Genomic DNA, 19488 nt, shown 5'->3' on the forward strand with positions numbered 1-19488 from the left:
TATATATATATATATTATATATATATATAGATATAGATATATATATATATGGGTGCATTTTTAACATTTACATGTAGTGTTAATTATTTTTCTATAGGTATTATTATTATTTTTATTAAAGATAAAAATATTTACTATACTACCATGTTTTTTTGAGCATGTTAACAGAAGGGAAAAACTGTAAGTCAATTTATTGGGACAGGTTCTATTAAAAAGAAAAAAAAATTCTACAAAACTGAAAAGCATAATTTGAAAGCTATACATCTGAATCTTAAGTCTATACAACACATAATAAAATATCAAATGATCATTAAAACGATACATATCAATCAATTACGCTGGTTAACAGAAGCAACTGTAAATAAAACATCCGCATCTTGTTAATGCTTTATCTTTTCAGAATACAGCAAATATAGCGCCAATTTTTAAATTGGGCATCGATTTCCAGGGAGATGTGGGACCAATTTTTGCCAACTCAATGGAAACAATTTAGTACAATAATTTTGTTAACAAAGAGGAAAAAAACCTGGGGCAACATTAAAATGCTTGATTTTTACACAAAAATAATTTTAAAATTATATATTAGGTAAGCAGGGTTACAGATTATATTTGCATAATTTTCACAATTATTTGCATTAAAATTATTTTCAATTAACAGTTAGTTTAATTGCAGTTAAAAAAGAGGAAAAGCAATTTACATAGTAATTTAGTTGTATCTGAAATATTTAAAAGGCATTATTTTCAAAATACTAATTTCTACGCATCTGTATTTACTGAAAAACGAATAGCAAATTAATTTGACTGCTTTAAAATGTTATTCGGAATTTCATTTCAGTAATTAAAATTATTTGAAATCATCGGACATGAAAATAAACTTGAGAATAAACCTCTTTACCTGCAGACTAAGAAGACAAAATGAAACAGCTAATAAAATTCTAGATATTTAGTGACACATTTTTTTTCCTTTAAATTTTGTAAAGTAAGAACTAATACTGTGGTCAAGAAAAAAGCATTTTCAAAAGTGTATTTCTTTTTATGATAATAAAAGAAATAAAAACTCGCTCTTTTCGCTCTTTTGTTTGTGAACAATAACTTTGCACACATTCGACATAAATTCAAAACAATCAAACATTATTTTTACCCCAAGAAATCAATTGATGAACAATACAAATAATCTGCAAACTTTGTTAGAATTAATTAACTTGCTTCTTAACCCTTTGACCTTTTTGTATATCTTTTGTCCAGACGCTTGAAATACAAGCAAAAATATATTTTGGTATTTTTTAATTACAAACGACAATCTAATACACAAATGTATTTTTGGTGTCTGTTTCTGTCGAAAGTAACTTTTTTAAAAAATTTATTTATTTATTTTATTTATATGTATTTTTACAATTCTTCTTTTTTGTTAAGATTTTTTTCTTAAGTCACTAATCATTCATTTTCGATAATTTAATAATTTAATAATTTCGATAATTGCATTCAAAAAGGTAGTTAAGAAAAAGCCGTAGAAAAAAAGAAAAAAAAAAAAGAAAAAAAAAGAAAGAAGCTCAGGAGAAACATCAAAAGGCTTCATTTGAAACAAGGGTTTGTAAGTATGATTTCTTTAGCCAAATATTTTTCTAAATTTTTAATACAATGAATTTATTAGGCAAAAAAAAGACACAATGATCGATAAAGAATAAAAAATATTCTACCCTTACAACCATGTCATTTATTTATTGATAAGATAATGATATCAGTTTTTAATTTTCTTCGCTTTCGTTTTCAGTTGGAAAAGTGTTTGCTAAACATTTATTTTTATGTTTTTTCAAATGCGTCAAAAATGATATTCGGATTATCACCAATAGTTTCATTTTTAAAAGTAGCTAGTTATGAACATGTTGTATCTAGGTTGTGATTCTGCAAAATGGATTTCGTTATTTTTACTTTTGGAATGTATCATGGGCATTGATTTAGAACAGAATGTTTGTGAAAATGTTGAATGCGAACCACTCATGGTGACAGAATGTCCTCATGGCCTCGTCAAGATGAAAGTCGGGTATAACGGATGTTGCGATGGATGCGTTAATAAAACAGGTAAACCATTTTTTAAATTATTAGACAATATCATGTTGTAGTTTTCGTTGTTTCTAATGACACTTGGGCAGGCCATGCTCGCAAGCCATTGGCCTTTTGCGAAGTGAGTCTGGAAGGTGCGCTTTTCGTTTGGCAAGAGAGCACCACAAGGATGAAAGTGCGTCTTAGCTCAGAACCCCATGGATAGATGGCAGTACCACTCATTCTTGAGGCCACCTCCTTAATTTAGACCTAAATTTGAAGGGGAAGAAAATTTTTACTAGATCTTTGTACCCATGGTACTGATCAGACACTGACCGCAGGACTTTTTAGATACCATGGTCATTATGAGCATGTATATCACATCTACTCGATGAATCTTAGCGGAGTCGAGGATCGGATCCCGGCCTTTCCGTGTGGAGTCCGATTCTCTAACAACTGGGCTACCACGGCCCAAGGCAATATAATAAAACAATGCAAAGGCAGGATTTTTATTTGTCAAATTTCAGATTACATGTTCAGGTTGTAATGGACTGACAGATAAGAAAAAAGCTGAAATTTAATTTGTTAATGTTGTGTTTTTACATTTTAGTGATATTAAAAGTATCATTTTGAAAAAAAAAAAACTGGTAGGCAATTAACGTTTAATATAAATGAACTTCTAATGTTATTGCCACTTTACTTAAAATACATAATTTTAGATGAAAATATAGCTACCTATATCATTAATAGATTTGATGTTCAGCCGAAAAAAATTTAAAAAAGGAAATTATTAAGCTACCAGTTTTTGTCTTTTTAACAAAAGTGTATTGTATAATACGAGAGTTTTGGTGTTTTTCGAACATTTTCAAATCCGAAGAGCGTTGTTAAATTACCTTAGTCGAGTAATTCTGATTAGTCAACGGTAGCTCTTCTCAGAGAAAAATATTTCTCTAAGAGGCCACGGATTTTTTATTAATTATTGTTTGATGGAGTTAAAAGTAACTTTAAAACTTCTTTTCAACTATTATGTTTTTCCTGAATACAGAAATTCTAATTTTCATCGGGATGTGAAAGAAAACAGAAAACAAATATATTTTCTGGCTTTGCTTTTAAGAATCTACATTTAAATGACTATTTTTAGAAAAAAAGCTTCAGGTAAACATGAAAACGATTTCAGCACTTTCCTTACATAAAACTATCAATAGTAATACTCACTAAATTTTAATTAATCTACATATAAAATGAGGTCATTTCTGTATGAGATTCGTGATAAAAAAAAGTTTTTTTCCTCATTTTTACCGTTTTAGAATTTCTAAATTTTTCTAATATTGCTTTTTTATTATATGATATTTCATTTTAGTTTAATGTCTTTGTAAAAAATATCATGTAATATCAATTTTCTAATTTTTATTCTAATTTTTTTTCTGAGAAAATTCTTTATATTTATGTATGCTTCCTTAGTAAATTTATGTATGCTTCCTTTGTTTCGGGCTTCAGCCCGATCCAAATATTTTTTTCTAGGCAATTATTTTTCTAATAAAAGAATACTTATTCAAAATTTTATACTTAAAGGAAAAATGATTTATTTTTTATACTTATTTCCTACATATTTCCTGTTATATTTTGCCTTAGTTTTTCTATTCGAAAAATGGTTTAGCTTTAATAAAATCCGACTTATTACTACTCGCTTATTTTTTAGATTATGCTCAAACTGCATGTCGGAAAAGTAAAAGTATTAGACAAGAACTTTTATCAAATGAACAAGACGAATATACAGACAATTTGTGGATCCCTGATTGCGAAGATAACGGTAATTATAAATTGAGACAGATGAAAGCAAAAAAGTAAATATCTATCTTTAATTTGACAAGAATGATTATATACACTAACAATACTTTATGACCTAAGTGTGCCCCTTTCTCTTTTTTCGTAAGTTTCCACTTTTTCCTATCCCCTTATTATTTTGCTTCAGGTATAGTTTCTAGCACTAATCGAACTTAATTCTAGAACCATTAACCTTTTAATTTTTAAGATAAATGCATTCTTATAATAAGTACAAAAAATTTTGCTGAATACAATTACATAATTATTAAAAAGATAAACAAACGAACAATTTTATAACCGATATTGCAAAAAAAAGAAACACTATTTTCAATTTTGACTTGAGCATAAGGATATGCTACTTTTTATTATCCGAAAGTTTGCAATTTGTTGTCATTGATAAAAGTTAAAAGTAATTAACATTTAAAAGTATGTTAAGTTTATATCAAAAAACTATTTACCATTATTAAAAAACTATTTATTAGCTTATTTTATATTTTTAAAATCGTCCCTAAAATAATAACCATAGGCAGCTATAACTTAATTAGCAATCAAATCGCGGTGAATATTTTCTAACTTGCAATGATTGTTTTTCTGCAAAAAGTTAGCAATAATTATTTTAGGGAACAAATTTTTTGTTGCATTCATACAAATTTTCAAAACTAAAATTAGTTTTGCTCCCAAAGCTGCAGATTTTTTAAAAAGGACATTTTTAGTCTATTTTTTGTTGAAAGGTACACGTTTAGAAACGTTATATATAAGAGGGGGTCGCGTGATTGTTGCGACAAATTTCTAGTGGTATTAGGGCACATTATCAGGATTAAAACTGCATAGGAACTCGGAAATGTTGTCTTACGGGGCTAGGGGTGTTTCCCTTATTTTGACCTGCTCAGAAGCATACGAAGAAACAGTTCATAATATGGAAGCGTCTTTAGCGGCATACGACGACAATTCCGTACATGATTCCTATGCAATTTTAATCCCGATGATGTGCTCTAACTCTCCTAAAAGCTTTTTGCAGCCTTAGGCGATTCCTTTTTGTACATAAAGTTTTCATACTTGTACATTTCGACGAAATTGTCATTTAAAAAAAAATAAACTAACAAACTGTAGTTTGGAAAGAGAAATCAATTTGAAATCTGTAGATCAGTAGTAGTAGACCAGATTTAAAACCAGTAATATCCAAGATCCATTAAAAAATCTCATGTAACGGAAAAGAAAAAATTATTCCCCTGTTCTTTCTAATAACGATTGATGGTTTTACAAACTCATTACCTTAGGAAAGAAAAATATTTCCTGTCAGCTTATTTTGCAACGTCACTAAAACGAGAGCATGGACTGTAATGACTTAATTAGATATCAATTCACAATGAATATTTTTCTAATTCGCAATGATTATTTTTCTGAAAAAATTTGTATAATTTTTTTCCCTAATGATTATAGTGGTATTGAAACTTATTATTTAGGGAACGAAAAATAATTCCTGTCAACTTACTTTAGATTTTTAAAACTGTTTCTGTAATGGCATCACAGCTAGTAATGACTTAATTCGGAATCAATTTGATTGTTTTTCTAATTCGAAAATGACTGTTTCTTTTTTTAAAAAATTAGTGATGTTTTTTTTCTTCTAATAATAGTGGCTATTCAAACTTATTTCCTAAGGAGGTGAATTGAAAGATGTAAAATGGTTCAGATAACGTGTATGCGTCTATATCAGTTTTATTATTTTCTTGTAGAACTATCTGTATGAACAATGATGGAACAAAATTATTTGGAGAAGAAATCTCAGAGTTGTCTCAAAATATGTCATGTAGTAAGTCATATAATAAGTCATGTATCTGCTTGCAAAATATGTCATGTATCTGCTTGAAATTGATTCATTTAACAGGGAACACCATCATGGTTTTTGAAAAAGAAAATTTTTGTTTAGCTTTTTGATATGACATACTTGAATTTTTTTTCTCTTTAATACATGATTTGATTTGTATGAAGAAAAAAAAAGATCATCATGAATAATTTTCGTTTTAATGATCAGATTTTCACGTTCTAAGTACTAATCTTAATCAATTTATTAACTATCAATTAAGTTATGCGTGAAGAAATACGCTAAAAGGGAAATTAACATTAAGGGCTCAAACTTTCAATCGCTTCCGTGACTAAACTATTGGGTTCATATTATCCTGATTGCATCTATCGCTTATAAATGGGAATTTACACTTTTATGAATTTATTTCAATGTAAAGTAGACTACTCATACCCTGATTTTTCAGTTTAAGGATAGCAGTGTAGATTGATTTAGAATAATTTTTAATAAGATAATAAAACAACTTAGAATATTTAAAGAATAATTTTTTATTCGAAAGGATTAATGTTATTTTTTTTGAAGAGGAAGAAACAGTAGAAAAAGAAACAATGGAAAAAGGAACAATAAAAGTGTGAAATTCATTAAATAAGTTGTTTGTAAGCATTATACTGGGTGTTTCAAAATCACCGCCTTTAATATATACGTTATGCTATTAAATCACTAGTGTGGAAAACAGGATGAAATATATTAAGACCGGTTTTATAACCAGTTGAAACTAGATTTAGTTAATAGTAAAAACTTTTCAAATCCCCTCTGTTGCACACAGCAATAAAACAGATTTCGATGTCCTTATTTCTGTCTTCCTCTATAGTAATTTGACAGATTTTGATTGCATTTTTTCTCGCTTGAATGTTAATCTACGATCTGTATTGTGTGTTTTCTTTTAACCTCATTTTAGACAAGGATTCTAAACATTAAGGGTGGTCATTACGGAACACCCTGGATACTAAAATATAATATTGTATTAAGAAGTCTTATTCCTAGTAAGTATATGTTTTTAAAATTAGAGATGAATAATTTTCATTTTGTTATCAGTAATCAAATCTATATGTAGTATATTGAACGCTTCTTTTAGGTCATTTTACTTATTTCTTAAAAAAAATTCGTTTTGTTATTTAAAAAGTGAAAGACTTAGGGCAATAAAAATATAAGCCAAATTTTCAAATCGCTCGGGAGAATGCTTTTTATAGTTCGTTTTCAGGAAAAAACACTACAATATCTATGTTAGAAATCAGATGTTTCTGCGTTATGTGCTATTATTAAATGGAAATTTTTAAAATTCCTTTTAGGAACAATACTAAGGATTAGTTTTATGTAAAGATTTGATGGAAACGTCTTTTATAATATCGGGTGAGCCATTTTTAAGTTTGTTTTCGGGGGAAAAACACTGCTATGTCTATGAAAGGAATGAGATATTTCTGTGTCAATAGCTATTATTAAATGGAAATTTGTTAAGTACCAACCATGAAACAATATTAATGATAAGTTTTATGAAAATATTTCACCTTTTATCCCATCACTTTATTATTCAAAGAACTTTAATAAACATTTTAAGTGCTTAATCTGAAATATTTAATATATTTTCTAGAGTGCTCATAACATATACATAATCTGAAAATGAAGACAAATGACACCTTTATGAATTGAAAAGGGCACCTTTATTTTATTCTATTTTTCAAAGCCCTTTTATAAACTTTTAAAGTTTAATCCAAATAATAAGTATTTTATTCAATATGTTTAATATATTTTCCAGAATGCTCACAACATATATATAATCTGAAAATAAAGACAAATGACACCTTTATGAATTGAAAAGAGCACTTTTATTTTACTCTATTTTTCAAAGCCCTTTTATAAACTTTTAAAGTTTAATCCAAATAATAGGTGTTTTATTCAATATGTTTAATGTATTTTCTAGAATGCTCACAACATATACATAATCTGAAAATAAAGGAAAAAGATACCTTTATGACAGGACCTCAAGAGCATTGCACTGTTACAGGAGATTATGAAAAAATTCAATGCATCGACAACCTTTGTTACTGCGCAAATACTGAAACTGGTGAAGTTGAAGGAAGAATAGTTCGGATGGATCATTTAGACAAGTTACCATGTTGTAAGTTAAAAATAATGTAATAAATATGTAACGTAAAAGTCTCAAATGTAAAAAGATGATGAAAAATAATGAACAGATATAATGTAAAGTACGAAATGATTGTTACATAATATCGTCATATAGAAAGATTTCAATACACGGGATGTTCTGTAGAGACTGCAACTTAATATGTATTTTTTAGAGTCTATATCAAAATTGAAAACAAGGAAGAATATACAGATTGGGGTCATGAATTAATATTTTGTTGAGAGAAAAACAAAGCGGTATAGAAATCTGATTAATTACAGTAGTGCAAGGATTGAAACTCGTAGGTGTTTCAAATAATTGTCTTCAAATTCTCACAATCTTGTTTTTTATTACTAGCTCTCTTGTTTTTTATTACTCCCACCTTCATGTAACTTTATTTGTCAGGTTTTTAAAGCGTTTTTGTTTTTTCCACGCTTAAGTATTAATTTAAGATTCCCGATGTGTGCATTTTTTATTTTAATTTCTGATAAGGTTTCTAAAAATACATACTAAGGGTGGTCTTATTTATGAAACACCCTGTATTCCCAGTACATTTAATCACAGGTAGAGGGAACCAAAATAGGAAATTATATACAGATTTTTTTAAACTGAACTTGCTTTCACATCTGTCTGTTTACTTATTTGTGAGGTGCAAATCTTGTAACCACTTTTCAATTTGTTAGAGTGCTCCAATTAAAATTGAAACTCAACCATGCAATTTATAATACCGAATTTAATATAAGTTTCAATCGATTTCTGACTGGTACGTTCTGAATTTATTGCTAATTAAAATTATAACTTTCAATCTCGAATCCCCGTCAGCCAAAGACTCCTCTGTTTTAAATGGTGACTGGTGCACTTTATATCTGTGGGGTCCAAAGTACTCCTAGTTCCCCTAACAAATAAATACCTCTAGGGACATTGAATTGGAGATTGATCGTTCTCTGGTTCAAGTCAAAATTACGATCAGAGGAATAATGAATTGAGTATGATTGGGTCCTCTCTGTAAAACGGGCTGATACGTGTGTGTGGCTAAAGTCGTATTCTTGGCCATAGATGACGTGACTGAAAAAACAAGAAACGCAGCTTCTGCCTTAAGAATTCGCTTAATTTCAATCAGGCTTGCTGGTATTGGCAAGTGGCATAAATAACAACGTAAGAGTTTCACGGTAGATTTTTAGAAAAGTGGCTTGACGACTATTTTCTTTCTATTGTTAATGCTATTAATGTTAAAATAGAATTTCAAAAAACTGATAAAACAAAATTAATTTTAGAAACTAATTTTTTTGCAATAAGTAGCTTATCACACAAAAATGCCAAATTTTGAATTATTCAGAGAAATCTCAATTTTGAATTTTTTGCAATTTGCGTTGATTTTTCTATTACACTGCAGTATAATTATGTGTAAATTGATTCAGTGATATTTTTCTCCACCTCATCCAGGGTAAAAAAATATAATATTCATGTGGACAGTTATTTCAATCATAAGGTGTCTTTTAACACCTTAAAGTGTTTCATAACAGTGTTTATATTCAAACGATTTTATATCATTACGATTTTGCGGCATAATAAGAATTACACTGTTCAATATGAAAAATGTTTTTTTGATGAAAAGATGTGTTTTTTGTACATTTTTGGTTAAAAATAACGAATCAGTAATTATTTTACCATTATCTGTAATTCTTTTTTACTAAGCATCGTTTTCCCCAAAATCCACATTTTAGATTGGCGACTTTACGAATTTTAACAATACAGCACAATAACAATTAAAGATCAAATAGATTCATCTGAAAGGCAGAAAAAACGTTCAAATTTGTTGTAAAATGTTATAATTTTATTAAGAAGTACTGACTTTAGTTTTGACTTAAAATACGGGAGTTATAATTTTGATATTCTTTTAAGTACTCATAACTTTGATATTTGCTTGAGTTTCGGCATGTTTCTTTTTAGTGTTGATCATTCCAGTTCTAAAAATTGAAAAGCACAGAGTCGGCACAGCAATATGCATTTACTTATAAATAAATATATCGCTCAAATTATCTAATTTAAATCGACAATTTCTAATTAGTAATTTTAAGCACAAAGCTATGGGCCGTGGTAGCACAGTGGTTAGAGAATCGGACTCCGATCTGGAGGAGCCGGGGCTCGATCCTCGACTCTGCTGAGACCTACCGAGTACGTGCGATATACGTGCTTGTAAAATCTTTGGAATCGTCCTGTGATGGGTCTCTGAGCAGTACCATGGGTACAGAGATCTGAAAAAAATGTTCTTTTCCTTCAGATCTATGTCTGAATTGAAGAAATTGTTTCGAGAATGAGTGGTGCTGTGGACTATACGCGGAGTTCTGAGCTAAGACGTACTTCCACCTTTGTGGTGCTCTCTTTTCAAACTGAAAGCGTCCCTTCCTGACTTAATTCGCAAAAGGTCAATGGCTAGCGAGCTAGGTTTGTCCAAGTGTCATTACAACAACAAACACAAAGAGTTGTAAGACACTTTTTGGTTGAACTAGATATACACAAAATCATAGTGGAAATAGTGTTAAATTGAATGCCAGAAATAAAAGTTTTTTAATTTTCACAAATATTCAAATGTTTTTATGCTAATGTAGTTTTATTATTTTCAATTTCTTTCTCTGCTCTCGTAAATAATAAGATTATATGTTTGCTATTTAGATGACAAGAAAAAGCCAATAGTATCCTACTTGAAACCATGCGAAAAAGAATTAATCAGGGCGAGAAAACTTCGCAATCAGTTCTTATTAAAAGGAATCAAAGTTATAGGTTTGGAGACAGTAGAATGTGATCCTGATGGAACTTTCTCTCCTACACAATGCGATTCAAGCAGGTATACATTTGTTTTACCCATATAGAGTACATGCACTAAATTGAACATTCTATATGGTGATTCAGTGCAATGGCTCCAAATTCAGAGGGGAGGTACAACGCATCATAAAGAACGAGAATTGCAATGCAACTCTTATCATTTTACGCTGTTTGGGGCGTTTTCCCATTTATCATTTCCTGTTCATGGATTTTTAAACTTGTATTTTTATTTCACTAAATTCAAAACTGCTAGGTCGAGTTAAGCCTATCTAATGCCAGCGTTGTCTATACTTATTGTGAAAATGGCGCAAAACGTCAATGTAGAGAAATACTACAGTTTTGTGAGAATGAAAAGCGTTTATGGTCTCGTCTTTTAATATTTAAAAACTTGCTCCAATGCATTATCTGGGCTAATAAAAATTTGCAAAAATTGATGATAAGGCAGTTATAACGTTAATTTTCATCTAGTGAAAAAAATGTCACCAAATTGCTGATTTTTAAATTTTTTTTAATAACTTTTGAAATATTTAAGTTATTTGTTTGTTCTGAAGCTCAGATAATTCTTCACAGCAAGATGATAAATATAGATTAAAATCATCTCTTTGATTTAAGTGTAAAGCACTTAAACTGAGGTTTTTTTTATTTTCCTTGGCCGCAGAGCTTTGAAAAACCAAGTTAAGCAACACCTCCAAGAAAGCAACACCTCCAAGAAAAGAGAAAGCATCCAAATGGATCAATTATCGACTTATACTATAGGTAGACTGCTTACGAAACATTCATTATACGCCGAAACCAGCAACCCCATCACGTGACTCGTTGACTCCTTTTGTGGAACGACACAATGTAATTTCTACCAAGAAGCTTTTCATTTTTCATATTTTCCTTAATTTATAATCAGTCAATGAAAGGACAAGTTAAGTTATTATCTCTAATCTCTAAAATCAGTACAAATTATAAAATCCAAATATAATGATTGTTTAAAACCAATGAATTATGTAAGTAATTAGATGGGGTCTGTTCTGTTACTGTTTATTTTATTTTAATTTTTAAATTTTGCAGTGGCAATATGTGCTTATTTAAACAACCATTCAACTAAAAATTATTTATCATGTTTTATTTATGTTGTAACAGATTGAAATAACTAATTTCTTTAACTGCAATTATTAGCAAAATAAATAAATTTTTGCTAAAAAAATTGTTGCTCAATTAAGAAATACAAATATGTAATGCAATATAAATACATTTATTAACTGGAATTACAAATAATTTAGGGTTTTAGTTCAATTAGGTTTGTAATTTAGGAACTGATTAGACAAATCCTAATCTGAATTTATATTACCAAATAATTAAGCACATTTTGTGTGTACATATTTGTGAGTAACAAATTCTTGAATATGCAAAACAATTTCTCAATGAGAAAATTGTGGCAGAATTAAAGATGCGAAATAAAAAATAAATACAAATAGTATGAATTGTCTAAGTCATTTTAATATTTTATAATGGGAGTTCGGTAATTACAGCCCTTAATGCATGTTTTTGGAATCCTTATTTAAAAATGAAGTAAATAAGTAAACACATTAGAGGTCTCAAATTATTATTTAGACGAAGAAAAAAAGGAGAAAAGCTATGCAATTTAAGGCAATCATGAACAAGGAAGGAGAAAATAAGAATTTATAATTCTTTATCATTATTGGAAGAAACGGAAAGCAGTTTAAAGGCGATAATGAAAAACTCCTTCAAGTGTTCTTTGACAATCAAACTGACTTTGATGTATTCAATACTACCTTCTTCAATAGTGATTTGTCTAATTTTAATAACGCTTTTGTTTCTCTCCCTTTGAATATTAATTAGCTCACCTAATCTTTATAACTTTTGGCATCACTTTTGACAGGGGTTCTAAAAATATTTCAAGGGCGGCGATTTTCGGACACTTTTTGTGTAAACCTCAATTGACTGTGCTTGTTCCTGTTTATGCTTATTATCTATAAAATATTAAAAGTCTTTCAATTTTAAAGAAACTTTACTGTAATTCAATTTTTGTGGAGTTCTCTCACAAAACATGTAAGTTTAAACTCCATCTTTCAAATACTTTTTAAACTTCTGAGTTTCTTTTAAGGTTTTTTCACTGCACCGCAGATCCCTTAAAACTGCTGGCTAGAATGGCAAAATGAATTTGACGCAATCATAAAGCTTGAAATTTTTCGAAAAATAACATGAAATTTATTCTGCAGTTGAAGAATTTTCTTAATTAAATGTTTTTCAACAGATGCTCTTGCACAGATGAAGAAGGAATAGAAATTAGAAGTTATTTTACAGCCGATATTTTAGAATCTATTGAAATGAACTGTGGTATGTGATTTGAATTAGTTTTATAGCTCTAAATGTATTTTTTTAAATAATTGACTAGTATTAAAGGGCCATCAAAATTAAGGGTAATGAAAACCAATGAAAAACTAGGGCAAAAATTAAAATAATTTTTTTAATCAGTTATTTGACTTCAAAAATAGAAATCCTAAATATAAAATTGATGTTCCAAAAATTAACAAAGATAAATTAGAAATTAGAAGTTATTTTACGGCAGATAGTTTAGAATCAATTGAAATGAACTGTGGTATGCGATTTGAATTAGTTTTATAGCTATAAATGTATTTATTTAAATAATATTACTGCTATTAAAGAGCCATCGAAACGAAAGGTAATGAAAACCAACGAGAAACTAAGCTAAAAGTTAAAAATTTTTTTTTATCAGTTATTTAACTTCCAAAAATGGAAATCCTAAATATTAAATTGATGTTCAAAAATTAACAAAGCTAAAGCCATTGGAACAATAAATTGCTCTCTAACAAATGAGAATGCAACGGCTTGTGCGCTTTTTATTCAAATCAAAACTTTTCAAACTGGTTAAACAAAACTAATTAAACAACTAATTAAACAAAAACTGTATATAGGATTGACTGTTTTTTTTAAATGTTGGGTACTAAACACTCTCGTTCATGAACTATATTAAATTCAAAAGTTTGTATATTTTTTGTTTAGTTGAAAAGATTGTATCATATATTAGTTTAAGACGTGGAAACTTTGTTAAAACATTTACTAGTCCATATTTTTTTTTAGCTCATCGACGACATTATTTCAACAAAATAATAATAATAAGGATGGGATTAAAGGAAAATTAACGCTTCTATCATATCTACAGATTATTACGCGTTTTAAGAGGTGTGCACATCAACTCATCCTAAATTGAGTCAAATAAATAAACAGAAAAAAAACTGTATACTTTTACACAATTGAAATATGTCTTTAAAATTTTGACGCCCACCGTCCACAGTGCTTACATAAAATATGGTCAGTGGTAAACGGATCATGAGTTAGAATCTTCTTAGATAACTGTGGGGGGAGGTTTTTCGTGATTTTCCTCTCTCCATGTAACACAAATGTGGGTTAGTTTCATTAAAAATTCCTCCACGAAGGCTAGTTTGTCCCAATGCTTTATCCCAGAACTCCCTTGTCTACTGGGTTGGGTTCAAAATTACGAGGCTACAGAGTGGAATATGGTTAGTCGTAAACTCAGAATTGGGTCGACGGTTCAGCGCCGGTAATAAAATAAAATCTATTGATGCAAGAACCACAGTTTTTCATTAAAAGTTTGTATATAAATTATAAATATCAACTACTATAAAATTCTGTCTGAATAGTTTTTGATCTTAATTGAAACTGTTTCAAAATGTAGAAACGTAAGGGGAAAAATGATCAAAATTTTAAATTATCTAGACAAAAAGAAATCATATAATTAAAGAGCTTAGTGAATGATGGTGACAAATGATATTTTGAAAAAGCACGAAATTTCCGTCAGCAGGTCATTAAGTATGACAGTAGTTTTTAATGAGAAAATGTGTTTTTAAATTAGCTTCCTGCTGATGTTATATTTTCTAAGATTGCCTTTTCTAAATTTATTAAAATGTCTCTCAACTCAGCAGTCATATTTTTTAATGCAAATAAATAAAGTAATTATTCCTTTTTTTGATATTGCAAATAACTATTTTAGCGTTAGAAAAAAAAGAAAAAAAAAGTGAGAGAGACTAAAATAAAGGTTAGACTTTCAACCAAATGCAAGCATACTTAATCTATTAATAAACAGGAATCTGGAATAAGTATGCTATTTACAATGTTTTAAAGAAAACTTGAAAAAATTAAGCTTAAAATAACCTGAGTAAGATAATGATGAATTTTCAGAATTATCCCTAAAACTGACTTTAGGTGTTAGTGGGTTAATATAACGAAGTGGGCAAATAAGAAACAGATCATCCTGAATAACTTTTGATCTAATGATCGAATCTTCGCTTTCTAGGACTCAAGCTTAATGGTTCGAAGAGCTGACTTCAAATATTCCAACTAATAAGTGCGGACGATATTTTAAGTTACGAAATCAGATAGAAAAACTTACTTTCTCTGAATAAACATGCCTTTTTTTTGACGGATTTTGGAAAACTACGACTTATAAATATGACTTTTTTAAAATTCAATTTCTCGGGAAATACTCAACGATTTCGCTCAAATGTAGCGTTTTGCCATGTAAAATTACATTCTTTAAAATGATGTAAAAAGTTGTATACCTCGCAGTTCAAAATATTTTCGACTATTATTAAATAAAATAATAAAAAATAATAAATCTTTACTGAAAAAAAATTCTTTTTTGCATGAAATTGCCTTTGGATAAATGAATTTTATAATTTTGCGCAAAAATCTTTTAATTCACTTAAAAATTTCTAGAGGTATGGTGAAATACTCAAAAAGTAAAATTAACATTTAAGGGAATAAGCTTTAGACCGCTCCCCAGACTAAACTATTTGGTCCATATTTTCAACATTATAGCTACCCCCTATATTTTGGGTGTCAGAAATCGGAATCTATCGAAAAAAAAGTATGTTCATTCAGAAAAAGTACGTTTTTGTGTCTAATTTCGTAACTTAAAATATCTTCTGTATTAATCAGTTAACATCTATGAGATCACTTTTTCGAACCATTAAGATTGAGTCCAAGAACATGAAGATCCGATCATTGGATCAAAAGTCACTTAGCGTGGTCAGAGTGGTTTGAACTGTATATACATAAAGTCGATAACGTAAAGTATTACGAAGTAAACTTTTTAACTCAGACTTTTGAACTTTTTACCGTTTTTTTCCCCTTCTTTTTCTGAATTGTGTGTGTTCCTTAATCACTACCCATAATATTTGTTTTCAGACTCCTCGTAGTTATCTGAGTAAAATAAATCATATGCAATTGGGGTCACAAATTAATATTTAAGTGAGGACGAAGTAAAAACGCTAAAAAAATCTAACGAATCATTATTGAGGAAAGTGGTACAAAATCTTGCTGAAAAAAGCTGGTTTTGATGTTTTTCATCCAGACTTCCCGTGTGATTTGATAGTGTTTTTGTTTCTTCCTAGTTTAATTATTAATTTGTGACCCCTTATGGATTATATTTTATTTTACTTCATCATGAAACACCCTGCATAGAATATTTCGATGATGTTATGGGCTAAGTTCGTTGAATTTTCCGGTTTTCTTATGGTTTGAAGGATCTTAAGCAATATTTCTGTCAGTAATGATGCCATCTATAATAAGAATTTCTTTAATGATGTCATCGATGTCTCTTGATGTCATGGATAATAAGAATTTCCTTAATGATAAATTTTATTTTTCAGTTGAGTTACAGGAAAAAGAAACGATTGTCTGATTTTTTTCTGAAAAATACCTTTCAGGAATATCAATGAGATCTTTTTTTAAAAAAATTCCTGCTGCTTCCTTGGTTGCTATATTTAGTTTCAAAACCAACTGAATTCCCTCGAAGACCAAGCAAAAATAACCGTTTTTTAATGCTCCTTTTTCAAAAAAATAACAATTCGTCTACACTTTCTCGTAGTGTTTCTTAGTGGTTCGGAACCTACTCTAATGTAATGTCTATGGTACTTTGGTATGATTAGGTGGTTCGGGAGCGTGGTGTGGAGGTCGGCTGATCACTACCATCATCTGTCCTCCTATCTAAATTTAGGTAATGTATTGCGTGAAAAACGGTATTATTGTATACTAATCATCACTAAGGAAGAACCCTAGCCCATTAGTGTTAATAACCCATTACTGTACCTTTCGCGTCGCTAATAGCATATTAGTGTACTTTTTGTCCGACATTAAAAACCAAACTAAATGCTTAGACGTAAATTACTATTTTGTCACTTTTGCAAAATTTCTGTCACTGTATTGAGTTAGATTTATCTTTAAAGGCATAATGAATCAAAACCAGTTTAATTGCTGCTAGAAACTTGAAAATGTGTCTAGTTTATTGCCTTTCAACTTCTCTCTTTTTTTCCGCATAAACAAATTTGTTTTGATGTTCTCTTATACAATAGTGATTGTTGGAATTTGAAATAGTTATTTTTGTTGCATAAATGTGTTAATTTAAATAACATTTATTGATAGCGGTGATTACGGAATACTTCGTGTATGCAGGAAATAATGCATAAATGCATCACACATACACTTGCACCCATGCATACAGACCATACATAACATGCACACGCATACATGTATAAATGTGTTTTTTCTAAAAACACATTAAACACTTAGCATAAATGAGTTAATTTAAATAACTTTTATTGATACAACAATAACTTGAGTACACAAAAAATAATGCATAAATGCATAATCCATACACATGCATGTATGCATACAAAACATACGCATGCATACAAACATAAATGTGTGTGAAACACATTAAAAACTTAGCATAAATGCGTTAATGGCGAAGATTACGCAATACCTTCTATATGCAAGAAATAAAGCTTAAATACACAACACATACCAATGCGTGCATGTATACAGAACATACACATACAAGTATGCATAAAAGCGTTTTTTTTAAGAAACACATTAAATACTTAGCATAAATTTGTAAATTTAAATGAAATTTATTTATAGCGTTGTAAACGAAATGCATTGTATATGTAAGAAATGATTACTTAATTTTAATTCCAGATTGTGCAAGAGAAAATGAAAAAGCAGCAATGCATGCTCAGTACCCTGCACTTAAATGTAATAAATATGGAAATTACAATATCACTCAGTGTGTTCGCAATGCCAAATGCTTCTGTGTGGATACAGATGGTGACGTCATTTCGAATGAACTAAATGTGACAACTCATTCATATTGCAAGGAACTTTTGGAAAAACTTTCAGTCCAAGAACCAACAACAATCACATATGTGTCAAGTACAATGCAAACTGAAGATGATTATGACTACTCTGAAGAATACTAAATCGTTTTTTGATAAATGTCTGCCAAATATATTTTTATCAAAGAAAGTTTGCTCAAATAAATTTTTTTATTATTTAGTTACAGTTTAGAGCTTGAAATTTAATTTAGGTGAATTTTGAAAATCAGAAAAAAATTAATAGAAAAAAACGCTAAATACACTGTAAAAAATTTTGGTTTATAGTTGTCATTAGTTTCGGTGTTGAGGTAAACTAAATACTTTCTTAAGTACACAGAACTGTAGTTATCATGCAAAAAAATTATAGAAAATAGACAAAAAAATGATTGTTTGGAAAAATTAGTGCGAATTTATTACTAAAAATGTGTTTTTTTTTAGAGAAATGTTTTTGCAGTGAAGCTATTAAATTAATTCTAATATGCATGAAAACATGTGTTGTTCGTAAACAAACAAAATATAAATAAATAAATAAATAAAACTGTAACAGTGAAAAAATAAAGAAAAAATGTGACGAATGCATGACAAAAAATTTTAGTTTACCTCACCAATAAAAATGGTGGAAACTACACACCAAAATTTTTTACATTGTTGTTTTAAATTCTTGTTATAAACAAGTAATTTTCATAAATGGAAAAAAACTATTTTTTTAGACATTATCCAAAATGTATTTTTTAAATAAAAGAAAAATATTAGAGTCACAGTTATGAATTTTTGAAATAAAAATCACCCAAATGCCAAACAGAATAAATAAAAAATAAAGCTTTTTACGTCATTATATTCATTTGATCAAACGTTAGTCCTGTTATTAAAACAGTCTCAATTTTTTAGAGTTTAAGATGTCAAATTGCAAGTTTAAGCAAACACACAATATCATTGCTTTTCACATAATGGAAAAACAATTCTATTACGTGAAAATTTTTTAAAAATATAATCTATTCTCGAACTGTTTGTCTATTTCTGCAGCTGGTTTGACATCACTGCCATGTGGTTTTTGGATCATGAGTCTTGTGCTCGCATTTTTTGAATGTGGTGTTCTTCTCGTGCATGGCTCGGGACCTTGTGCATTAGTGCCACGTATTGATTGGTACTCTTCCGCTGTTGCGGGTGTGCTCCCGCACGTCGGATCATGTCTTCTGGCATATAGACCTCTGAGCCTGGGTCGCAGCATTAAACTCTTATATATAATCTAAAACACCAGTCTAAGTTGCCTCTTTTTTAAGCAAATAAATTTAAAAAAAATAATGGGCAGTGAATTGAAAGCTTTTTTCTGCTATTTTTTTACAAGTCAATGCCATCAGCTATTACTTTTTGATCACTTTGTAAGTTGTAACTGAATTGATAAATATTTTCTAAACAATATTTGCAAGGTTCATTTAAAAACAATTAAGTACTATGATTAGTTCACTAAAAAGGGGTGTTCTGCTCCTAAACAAAGAATTTTGAATCTAAAAAAGTGAAATATTCAACAGGAAAAAAAAAGAATTAGGCAGTTCCACTGTCATGCCTGTGCTTTGACACAATTCTTTGATTGTAGGACCATCTAAAATTGA

At 29.2% G+C, this 19488-nt stretch overlaps 1 protein-coding gene across 1 annotated transcript; it reads left to right on the plus strand.

Annotated features, from left to right (window-relative positions):
* Nucleotides 1–1739: 1739 nt before the first annotated feature.
* LOC107451033 (thyroglobulin-like) lies at nt 1740–18059 on the plus strand. Its single transcript, XM_016066999.4, has 7 exons — nt 1740–2079; nt 3740–3884; nt 5598–5674; nt 7644–7841; nt 10521–10692; nt 12937–13019; nt 17703–18059. The coding sequence occupies exons 1-7, from the start codon at nt 1875–1877 to the stop codon at nt 17981–17983; spliced, it is 1161 nt and encodes a 386-aa protein (XP_015922485.1). The 5' UTR covers nt 1740–1874; the 3' UTR covers nt 17984–18059.
* Nucleotides 18060–19488: the final 1429 nt, after the last annotated feature.

The sequence above is a fragment of the Parasteatoda tepidariorum genome, chromosome X1 (assembly GCF_043381705.1).
Source record: "Parasteatoda tepidariorum isolate YZ-2023 chromosome X1, CAS_Ptep_4.0, whole genome shotgun sequence".
Lineage (NCBI taxonomy): Eukaryota > Metazoa > Arthropoda > Arachnida > Araneae > Theridiidae > Parasteatoda > Parasteatoda tepidariorum.

Excerpts from the sequence above, each read along its gene's own strand:
- LOC107451033 (XM_016066999.4), top strand. The coding sequence starts at position 1,875 with ATGAACATGTTGTATCTAGGTTGTGATTCTGCAAAATGGATTTCGTTA. Across the intron at positions 2,080-3,739 it reads TGGATGCGTTAATAAAACAG|ATTATGCTCAAACTGCATGT; the intron begins GTAAACCATTTT and ends CTTATTTTTTAG. Across the intron at positions 13,020-17,702 it reads ATCTATTGAAATGAACTGTG|ATTGTGCAAGAGAAAATGAA; the intron begins GTATGTGATTTG and ends TTTTAATTCCAG.